The sequence below is a fragment of the Phocoena sinus genome, chromosome 1, assembly GCF_008692025.1.
Source record: "Phocoena sinus isolate mPhoSin1 chromosome 1, mPhoSin1.pri, whole genome shotgun sequence".
NCBI classification, from domain to species: Eukaryota; Metazoa; Chordata; class Mammalia; order Artiodactyla; family Phocoenidae; genus Phocoena; species Phocoena sinus.
Window position 1 is genome coordinate 180,794,779 of NC_045763.1, and position 12,259 is coordinate 180,807,037.

At 35.0% G+C, this 12,259-nt stretch overlaps 1 protein-coding gene across 1 annotated transcript in view; it reads right to left on the minus strand.

The window, feature by feature from the left end:
* Nucleotides 1-12,259, minus strand: part of ZBTB41 (zinc finger and BTB domain containing 41) — a 46,977-nt gene that overhangs the window by 30,245 nt on the left and 4,473 nt on the right. Inside the window, 4 exon segments of the mRNA XM_032647442.1 lie at nt 5,533-5,582; nt 5,585-5,602; nt 6,350-6,478; nt 6,481-6,546. Of these exon segments, the coding sequence (XP_032503333.1) occupies nt 5,533-5,582; nt 5,585-5,602; nt 6,350-6,478; nt 6,481-6,546 (263 nt within the window).

The window sequence follows — 12,259 nt, forward strand, 5'->3', positions numbered from 1 at the left end:
AGGAATGCAAGGATCCTTCAATATATGCAAATCAGTCAACGTGATACACCATATTAACAAATTGAAGGAGAAAAACCATATGATCATCTCAACAGATGCAGAGAAAGCTTTCGACAAAATTCAACACCGATTTATGATAAAAACCCTGCAGAAAGTAGGCATAGAGGGAACTTTCCTCAACATAATAAAGGCCATATATGACAAACTCACAACCAACATTGTCCTCAATGGTGAAAAACTGAAAGCATTTCCACTAAGATCAGGAACAAAACAAGGTTGCCCACTCTCACCACTCTTATTCAACATAGTTTTGGAAATTTTAGCCACAGCAATCAGAGAAGAAAAGGAAATAAAAGGAATCCAAATCGGAAAAGAAGAAGTAAAGCTGTCACTGTTTGCAGATGACATGATACTATACATAGAGAATCCTAAAGATGCTACCAGAAAACTACTAGAGCTAATCAATGAATTTGGTAAAGTAGCAGGATACAAAATTAATGCACAGAAATCTCTGGCATTCCTATACACTAATGATGAAAAAATCTGAACGTGAAATCAAGAAAACACTCCCGTTTACCACTGCAACAAAAAGAATAAAATAGCTAGGAATAAACCTACCTAAGGAGACAAAAGACCTGTATGCAGAAAATTATAAGACACTGATGAAAGAAATTAAAGATGATACAAATAGATGGGAGAGACATACCATGTTCTTGGATTGGAAGAATCAACATTGTCAAAATGACTATACTACCCAAAGCAATCTACAGATTCAATGCAATCCCTATCAAACTACCACTGGCATTTTTCACAAAATTAGAACAAAAAATTTCCCAATTTGTATGGAAACACAAAAGACCCTGAATAGCCAAAGCAATCTTGAGAACGAAAAAAGGAGCTGGAGGAATCAGGCTCCCTGACTTCAGACTATACTACAAAGCTACAGTAATCAAGACAGTATGGTACTGGCACAAAAACAGAAAGATAGATCAATGGAACAGGATAGAAGCCCAGAGATAAACCCACGCACATATGGTCACCTTATCTTTGATAAAGGAGGCAGGAATGTACAGTGGAGAAAGGACAGCCTCTTCAATAAGTGGTGCTGGGAAAACTGGGCAGGTACATGTAAAAGTATGAGATTAGATCACTCCCTAACACCATACACAAAAATAAACTCAAAATGGATTAAAGACCTAAATGTAAGGCCAGAAACTATCAAACTCTTAGAGGAAAACATAGGCAGGACACTCTATGACATAAATCACAGCAAGATCCTTTTTGACCCACCTCCTAGAGAAATGGAAATAAAAACAAAAATAAACAAATGGGAGCTAATGAAACTTAAAAGCTTTTGCACAGCAAAGGAGACCATAAACAAGACAAAAAGACAACCCTCAGAATGGGAGAAAATATTTGCAAATGAAGCAACTGACAAAGGATTAATCTCCAAAATTTACAAGCAGCTCATGCAGCTTAATAACAAAAAAACAAACAACCCAATCAAAAATGGGCAGAAGAGGTAAATAGACATTTCTCCAAAGAAGATCTACAGACTGCCAACAAACACATGAAAGAATGCTCAACATCACTAAGCATTAGAGAAATGCAAATCAAAACTACAATGAGATATCATCTCACACCAGTCAGAATGGCCATCAACAAAAAATCTAGAAACAATAAATGCTGGAGAGGGTGTGGATAAAAGGGAACCCTCTTGCACTGTTGGTGGGAATGTAAACTGATACAGCCACTGTGGAGAACAGTATGGAGGTTCCTTAAAAAACTACAAATAGAACTACCATATGACCCAGCAATGCCACTACTGGGCATATACACTGAGAAAAACATAATTCAAAAAGTGTCATGTACCAAAATGTTCATTGTAGCTCTATTTACAACAGCCCAGAGGTGGAAACAACCTAAGTGTCCATCATCGGATGAATGGATAAAGAAGATGTGGCACATATATACAATGGAATACTACTCAGCCATAAAAAGAAACGAAATTGAGCTATTTGTAATGAGGTGGATAGACCTAGAGTCTGTCATACAGAGTGAAGTAAGTCAGAAAGAGAGAGACAAATACTGTATGCTAACACATATATATGGAATTTAAGAAAAAAAAATTGTCATGAAGAACCTAGGGGTAAGACAGGAATAAAGACTGTGTCCTACTATACCTACTAGAGAATGGACTTCAGGATATGGGCAGGGGGAAGGGTAAGGTGTGACAAAGTGAGAGAGAGGCATGGACATATATACACTACCAAACGTAAGGTAGATAGCTAGTGGGAAGCAGCCGCATAGCACAGGGAGATCAGCTCGGTGCTTTGTGACCGCCTGGAGGGGTGGAATAGGGAGGGTGGGAGGGAGGGAGACGCAAGAGGGAAGAGATATGGGAACATATGTATATGTATAACTGATTCACTTTGTTATAAAGCAGAAACTAACACACCATTGTAAAGCAATTATACTCCAATAAAGATGTTAAAAAATTTTATATTTTAAATCAATGATATGAATAAAGGTTTCATCATGCTTGCCATATATTTGATTAGGAATAGGAGTAAGAAACTTCGAAAAATTACTTTAAAAAGTTTATCTCTTGAGGTGGTCAGAAAGAATAGACACAACATTTTAAATAAATTTGGCAGACAATCAGATTTAGAAAAGGGGAAGAGGAACTGCTGTACCAATATAGCATGTCCTAAACACCAAGCATAACAACCACCACAATACAGCATGTACTATACACCAGGTATAACAACACAGCATCTACTGTACGCCAGGTATGTAACAACATAGCATGTATTATACACCAGGTATAACAACACAGCATGTACTATACACCATGTATAACACAGCGTGTACTATACACCAGGTATAACATAGCATGTATGATAAACCAGGTATAACAACACAGCGTGTACTATACACCATGTATAACACAGCGTGTACTATACACCAGGTATAACACAACGTGTACTATACACCAGGTATAACAACATAGCATGTATTATACTCCAGGTACAACAACAGCACAGCATGTACTATATACCAGGCACAATGCTAAGTAATTCATGGATTATTTTACTTAATTCTCACAATAAACCTAAGAGGTAGATATAATTGTTATCATTTTGCAGCTGAGGATGATGAGACTTAGTAAGGAGAAGAAACCATCTTATAAAGATCCAAATAATTAATAATTAACTTCAATTCCTAGAAGCTGAAATCAGAGAAATGGTGAGAATCTTGTCATGTATTGGGTTGGCCAAAAGGTTCGTTTGGTTTTTTGCGTAAGATGGCTCTAGTAGCACTTAGTTGTCTTTAACTTCATTCAAAATAATTTTGTTAACCGCAAAAAACAAAACAAAACAAAAAATTTTGTTAGATTGTATTGTGACAGCTGTCACATCAGTGTGCATTTTTTAAAAAAAGTATCAAAATTGGTGAATTTTTGTGTGGCCATTTAATATTGAAGATGGAGGAAAAGAAAGCAACATTTTCGGCAATATTACGCTTTATTATTTCAAGAAAGGTAAAAACACAGCGGAACGCAAAGATATGTGCAGTGTATGGAGAAGGTGTTGTGACTGATCAAACGTGTCAAAAGTAGTTTGTGAAGTTTCGTGCTGGAGATTTCTCGCTGGACGATGCTCCACGTTGGGGTAGACCAGTTGAAGTTGATAGCGATCAAATCGAGCCATTCACTAGAACAATCAATGTTATACCACGTGGGAGATAGCCGACATACTCAAAATATCCAAAATCAAAGGCTGAAAATCATTTGCACCAGCATGGTTACGCTAATTGCTTTGATGTTTGGGTTTCCACATAAGTTAAGCAAAAAAAAAAAAACCTTCGACCCTATTTCCGCATTGCGATTCTCTACTTAAACATAACGAAAACGTTCCGTTTTTAAAACAAATTGTGGTGGGTGATGAAAAGTGGATACTGTACAATAATGCGGAACAGAAGAGATCATGGGGCAAGTGAAATGAACCACCACCAACCACACCAAAGGCCAGTCTTCATACAAAGAAGGTGATGTTGTGTATATGGTGGGTTTAGAAGGGAGTCCTCTATTATGAGCTCCTTCTGGAAAACCAAACAATTCCAAGTAGTGCTCCCAATTAGACCAACTAAAAAGCAGCACTTGATGAAAAGTGTCCAGAATTAGTCAACAGAAAACACATAATCTTCCATCAGGATACCACAAGACCGCATGTTTCTTTGGTGACCAGGCAAAAAACTGTTAGAGCTTGGCTGCGAAGTTCTTATTCATCTGCCGTATTCACCAGACATTGCACCTTCGGATTTCCATTTATTTTGGTCTTTACAAAACTCTTCTAATTGAAAAAATTTCAATTCCCTGGAAGACTGTAAAAGGCACCTGGTACAGTTCTTTGCTTAAAAAGATAAAACGTTTTGGGAAGATGGAATTACGAAGTTGCCTGAAAAATGGCAGAAGGTAGTGGAACATAACAGTGGATACATTGTTCAATAAAGTTCTTGGTGAAAATGAAAAATGCGTCTTTTATTTTCATTTAAAAACTGAAGGAACTTTTTGGCCAACCCAATATATAAGTTGAAGCCTAGGAGTAAACAAAATGATATCTGATTACTCCTTTAAACAATATTTACCTAAATAATGAAAAAGTACTTTAGGAGTTGCGGTAGAATAAAAATACGTACAAATTCTTTGCTACTCCTATCATTGTAAAATGGAGATTAATTCCACTCCCCTTAAATCTTCCCTGGCTGTAGTGCCTTGTGTGACCAACAGAACATGTTAGAAGTGGTGCTCTGAGACTTCCAAGGTGAGGCCATAAGAAGCCTGAGAGCGTTTACCTCGGCTTCCTGGAACAAACACACACTCACTCCTGGAGCCCAGCTGCCATGCCAGAAGGCAGTTCAAGTAGCCCCAGGAAAAGCCAGCTGTCCTTGCTGAGCTTCTAGCTGTTGACCAACACCAGGTTTCCAGCCATGTGAGTGAGGCACTTTGGAAGCAGCCCCAAACCAGACCAGATCATACAGACCATCCATCAGCTGAAAACAACTGAGTGACTTCAGCTGACACCATGTAGAACAGAAGAATTGCCTAGCAAAATCCTGCCCCCATTTACATTACTGACCCCCAAAATGATGAGATACAAAGAAATGGTAATTCAAGGCCACTAAGTTTTGAGGTGGTTTGATATATAGCAACAGACAGCCAGAAATGGAAGGAAAATTCTAACATTTTATATTCTGTGCAACAGTAACATCACAGTTTCAGACAACTATAAAAACATGGTATAGTGATTACAATAAAAATAAAAACTAGGATTTCTATTTTTCAGGTCCATCATTCAAAAACTAACTCATACCAGGCTTAATTTACAAAAATATTAGGATAACACTGTATAAAAGAGAGATTCTAAAAGTGATATAAGCTAAGTTTATATTACTTTAAAATTTAATTACTTTCCCAAAAGGTCACAATATATTTAATTTGGTTTTCTACAACAAATTAAAATCTCTTACATCACATTTCCAACTTTCACTCTTAGTCTTCTTAATGGAAGTAAATTCTGTGCATTTTCAGGATGAAATCATATAAGAAAAAAAATTAAAAGGCTGTCAGGAAAAGATTAAATTAGTTAAGTCAATATTCTATCTAATATGTTGACAGTGATTACAAGAATCAGGCACTGATTCCTTTCTTAAAGAAGACAGGCACATTTGAGTACTTCAAGAATACAGGTATCGCTATTATTTTAATATATGAACATGTGTGTGACTTAAAAGTTATGCAGAAATAGTCAAAGTAAAGCATAATCATACTTTACATATATTCAGGAACCTATCTATTCACGGATAATCTTCAATATGCCATTCACTTGACTTGTTTTAGTCCATATTTCAGTAAATTTAATTTCTCAAGTTAAATATGCAATACTATACTAAATATTCTTTCTCCCCACAAATTTGGCATACACTAAAGACAAAGTTGAGCATGCAGAATAATGTTCCTACAGTTCTAAAAACCATATAGGTTGAAAACATACTTGCCAAAACCCAAGACAGAAAACCCAGGATAACCAAAAAATTCTGTATCTTAAACTTCTATAACATAGACTATAGTTTTTTGTTTCAGTATCAAAAAACTTCATACTCAATAGCAATAGTAAAAAATATGAACTAACATTTGCTAGTTCTTTTCTTAATAAATTTGTAGTCTAGAAAATGTTAAGCGATGGAAAAAATTGGAGACAAGCACCCCATAGATGTTTTTAGCTCACTACACATTTAAATTAGAAGGCACACTAAAGTATATTACGGAAGCAAGATAATACTTGCCTCTTAACATGCTTGGCTAAAGTCTTCTTGCTTGCATGAAGTTTATTACAATAAGAGGCACTTGTGCTCCTTCTTATGAAATTCTGTTCATTACTGTGCTTCTTTCTGTGAACAGTTAGGTTAGACTTGTCGAATATAGCGCTGGTAGACAAATATCACACTCAAAGGGCTTCTCACCTGTGTGAAACACGTGTGTGGCTCCTCATATTTTCCTATAAAAAGACAGAAATTAAATTCAGTACATATTACTACATAGTGACTGAAATTTGACAGTGGAATAAAATCTCCGATTAACAGTTTATTTAGAAGACATGAATTGAAAGGAATTTCAGATTTGGCAGACCTTTTAAAAATATTGTAAAGAGGCAATATAATATGTATCTTATATATTTTCTTTTTATTTTTTTGTATCTTATATATTTTCATCTCTCTTCACCAAAGAAGGTAATCTGGAAAGGGCACTACAAATCTAGTATACTCAGAAAAAATTTATACTTCACTACAGTCCATTCCTACAAAGAACCTCATCCAACTTATAAGACATTAGACACAAGTAAATCACCTGTACTTGACTGCATGCATTAACACTAAGCTACTAAGGCCAATATATATGGGCAGTATCAAGGGAAGTAAGAAAAGGAAAAAATGAACAGGTAATGATGTACAGACATGTTAATGTGAGATTTGTATTATATCTGAATGCATATCTGAGTTCCAACAAATGTTTACAGGTATTTGCAATAGAAAGAATCAGAAAAATTTTAACCCTCCTACACTGTTGGAATGTAAATTGGTGCAGCCACATATTGGAAAACAGTATGGAGGTTCCTTAAAAAAAGTAAAAATAGAGGTTACCATATGATCCAGCAATCTCACTCCTGGGCATAATAGTCCAGAAATGACAAAAAACTAATTCAAAAAGTTTCATGCAACACCAATGTTCACAGCAGCACTATTTACAATAGCCAAGACCTGGAAGCAACCTAATGTCCACTGACAGATGAATGGATAAAGAAGATGTGGTGGTATATATATTATATATATATATATATACACACAATGAAATATTACCCACTCATAAAAATAATGAAATATTGACATTTGCAGCAACATGGATGGACCTAGAGATTATCATAACAAGTGAAGTAAGCCCAAAGACTAATATTATTCTCATTTATATGTGGAATCTAAAAAAATACAAATGAACTTATTTACAAACAGAAAGACTCACAGAATAACAAATCTATCATGGAAAAGAATCTAAAAAAAAAAAAAAATATATATATATATATATAACTGAATAACTTTGCTGTACACTTGAAACTAATGCAATATTATATATCAACTATAGTTCAATACAAAAATATCAAATAAAAAAAAAAAAGAATTTTAACACAACCTGTCCAAAGAGAAAAGTGACAATAAAAAATGAAATACAAGGATACATTTTGGCTTAAATCTACTTATATTCCTACTTATACGAAATATTCTTTTACATCATTATTTAGAATATAAATTTCCACATTACAGAGGCAGAACAGCATCATAGGTAGGGGCACAGACCCTGGATCCAGCCACCTGGATATGAATCCCAATTCTTTAAATTGGCAGGCTATGTGACCTTGGACAAGTAACCTTTCCAAGCCTCAAATCTTTCTCATCTGAAAAAAATAATAATGGAATAATAGATTACCTCAGAGGACTGTTGTAATAATACATAAATACACATAAAACACTTATAACTGTGTCAACCCATTATAAGCTATCAATTAATGTTGGCCATTATTATTAACCTGTAATCAAGTTGTGAATGTGCACATCTACTAGCTTAAAATAGAAATCTCAATTAAGGATACCTCTGAGTGGAAGGCAACAAAAATCAAGAAAAAATACTATCAATATGAAGAGTAATTTTCAATGAAAAGCTTAGCTTTGCTTTGTCCTGAAAAAAAAAAAAGTATAAATTTTTCTTCAGGCTAAAGCTAATGTGAAAGTACAGCATTTCATCCATATACTTTTAAAAAATATATAAATCATAAATATATCATGGAATTAGATAAAACCGCAAAATATTCAAAGGCCACTAAGGACAAAGATATCATAAATTATTCATCTACTTGATAAATACATTCATCAATTTATTACATGTATCTAAGAGTATGATTATATTAATAAACACGAGTATATTATCTATTAAAGTTACTGCACTGCACTTACATAAGAATATTGAGCAAAGGAACCAAGGTATTTTCGTTAAGGTGGGGGGAGGATGAGCATCATAAGCAAAGTAAAACAAAAGTATGATAAAAAATCCAGTAGGTATTTAGGTACTGACCATACGATGATGATCTATGCATCTTTTACATGCAGATAGGTCAGGAAACTCAGCCAATGTTTGGGCACCTACTAAATTAGCTGTGTGATCTTAATCAAGCCAGTAAGTTAACCTCTGTCTACCTGCGTTATTAAACACTTCATGGGGCTGTGAGAAGTAAAACAAATTAATATATACGCGACACTTAAACATCCTAGTACATAGTAGCATTAGTAACTATTAGTCATCATCATCATCATCATCATTATTATTAGGATTACTGGCCACAGGACGGGCACATAGATATATCTCCAGTATAAATATGCATACACCTGGTTTATGAATATGTTATAACAGATCAAACTGGAGTTTCAGCTCTCTGAAAATACTGTAAGAACTTGACTTTGTCCCCTGGCCATTGCTAAAAACGCCTAGTATCTTCTCAGTTCTCCCTCTGCCACTGCCGGGGCATGAACCAGCATTGATACATGGTATATACACCGGAGCACCACCGGTTCCCCTGCTGTGGTCAAGGGATCAGAGCTAATATGGGGCTTGCCTGGGGGAGAGGCGTGCTTGTATGTCCCAAGGCGAAATCTTTCCACAGACATCACAAATAACAGGTAGGTTCTCAAAAACAAGAGTTGAGCTACATTATGGCTTAGATCAGTGTTTCACAAACTAAAAATCATTAGTGTCAATAAAATCAATTCTGTGGGTTATGATGATTAGCACTGGGGGAAAGAAGGAACAGAACAAAGCAGAAAATATCAGAGTGCATTCACTCTAGATTCAAGCAATTATTTTGCTTCAGTGCATGTAATGAGCACCATATATATATACATATATATGTATACAGCATAATAATATATGTATTTCTGATCTTGAACCATCCCCCCCAAAAAAGTTGGAAAAGCACTGATTTTTATTACTTTTTGCAGGGTATAACCAGACCAATACTGCTATAACATAATTTCTTTGGGGAAATGTTTTCTGAGTTGATTTTAATCTTTCTCTATTATAATATGGCATGCTTGTATTGGATTCCTTAATATTTGTTACACATCTACTGGATATGAGAAAAGGTACAGAATCCAAACATCAGTATGTACTAATAACCCACAATTCTAATTTGGCAAAGGTAGGGGTCATTTTATGGAATTAAAAAAAAAGTTTTCCTTGATTGTGAAAGTGTTCACATTTTTCATAAACTTGCTTTTTAAATTATGGAAATGAATCAAGAGTACACAGTATGAGTTTAAGTGACTAAGTTACAAGTGATTTTTGGAACAGGACCATTCTTACCTGGGGATTGACTGTGCCTGCTTAGCACAGACTCTCAGGACTGAAGGCTAACTTATCAACCCCATACCACTCAAGTCTCCTGATTTTTTACACCCAAGTGAACAGGAAGAGCAACTTAGTAAAAATCTTAAATTATAAGAAAAGTCTTAACCAAAACTTTTATTTTCTATGAAAATGCCTTTGCTGGAAAGATCAATTAGTAGAATTTTCCGTTTATTTGTAGTCAAGAAATTCTTGCTTGCAAATAAAAATTAAGTTATATGTAGTGAATATTAAAGCCATCAAGTGCAGTTAAATTAAAATCAAAACCACTTTTGATTGTTAAACTTCCATTTGCCTACAGACCAGTAGACTTAACAGGATTTAACCAAAACACAAAAAGAAACAAATAAAATCATTTAAAAATAAATTCAGCAAAGTCCAAAGAGACCAATGAAAATACATAAATTTGAATAATTCATTATAACATTTAGAACCTCTAAAGTAAAAACACATTTTTGTTATGTTATTAATTCAAATTTAATGCACAGAGGCATTGCAGGACCTTTTATCTGCATGGATTTGAATTTCTGACCGACAGAAGAGACACAACTTCTGAGGGAACGCTGAACTCCAAAGTCAGATAAATGTCCAAAGAAATCCCATGCTTAAAGCAATTGGTAGGGATGTGTGGGGGTTCTCCTCAGCATAAACACAATCTACACATATATCTGTTTCTTTTCTTATGGGGTGGGGGGAATTCAATAATAATGTATAAATCAAATGTTCACTTCAAAGTTATCAAGTAAAAAAAAACCCTCAGTATTCTTTCACAGAACACTAAACTATGCCCCACCATTCTTAATCACCAACAGAAAACAAATAATATTAAGAAATTTCATCCACAGCATTTTTCTGACTGAATCCCAGTATGAACTGTGTCCCAAATCAGGACACACAAAATAAAGGTATTTTCACATAACAAAACCTGACCCTGTGCTTCACTCCATATGGGTCATGCAAAATTATTATCAGATTTCGTATGGAGGTTTTACAAAGAGAAACATCACCAAATTAGCTCATTATATCTCATATGCCAAATCTTAAATTAACCTTGAATTTATTCATTTGGCACACCCTAAAGAATATTTAGCTAAAATATTTAACATTAAAGTAGAGAATTATGCTACTGTCATTACTCTTTCCTATTCAGAACCAAGCAGAAACTGTCAGGATGGTCTACACAGTCACATTTTTTTTTTTTAAGTTTTTAAACATTTTCTACCTCTAGAAAAGATTAAATTTAATCTAAGGAAAGATTTTAGTTCCCATTAGGAATGACAAAAAAGATAAATTATCCAAATATTTTCTCTCACCCCCATCTGTCATCTTCTCACCATTTTTGCCTTTTCACCAGCTAGGTTTTCGGTACAAGGGGGAAAGGTCAAAGGACTCTTATTTTGCATGAGAATAGGCTGAGAGGAGGACAGCTGGGAGCCTAAGGAAAAAATACAACTGGATCAGTCTGAGCAACTATTAAGCACGTCAAAAAAGATAAAAGATCCAAAGTGCTGGAATCAAATTACTAAACTACATACTGTGGAGCTAATGGTTCCAGCAGAAGGTCTCAGAGCTTATTAATTCTCTCTCCTAAACCCACTCTGAGACAGCAAGTTAAAGACTTCTTACAAGTCCAAAGTCAGAGTCAACCTTTCACCTTAGTTCAATTAAACAAGAGCTTACTGGAAACGTATTATCTGAAATAACCTGGGGTATCATGAAGGATACTAACCAAAAGTAACATACAAAACCTTCACGCTCACAATCTAATGATATAGGGAAATAACAATCAAAATTCTAGGTGGAATCCTATGAAAGGATTAAAATCCTATGAAAGAAATGTGAGTGATATGAGGATTACTGGAAAGTAGCCCTTGAACTGTTTTATTTTAAGAATAAAGAGGACTTCTGATAGGGATGATAAAGGAGGACATTTAAGAAACACAGGTCTTCTCCATCTGCATATTCTTTTCACTCTATCCATCACCAGTCCACTGAAGCCTATATTCAGGGCACCTCTGATCTACTCCTGTCCCACATCCCGTTCCCAATGCTGCTCATCTGCCTGGTCCAAGCCTGCAACACCTCCAACTTCCTTCTCATCACTGAAGCCAGAGTATCTTTCTAAAACTCTTATGGCCGTCATTTCCTTTGTCAAAGTTTTCTCAACTTTCTATCACTTATTGGATTAAAACTCCTCTGTACTGCATACAAACCATTCAAAACTTGACCTCTGCTTATTTGCCAATCCTC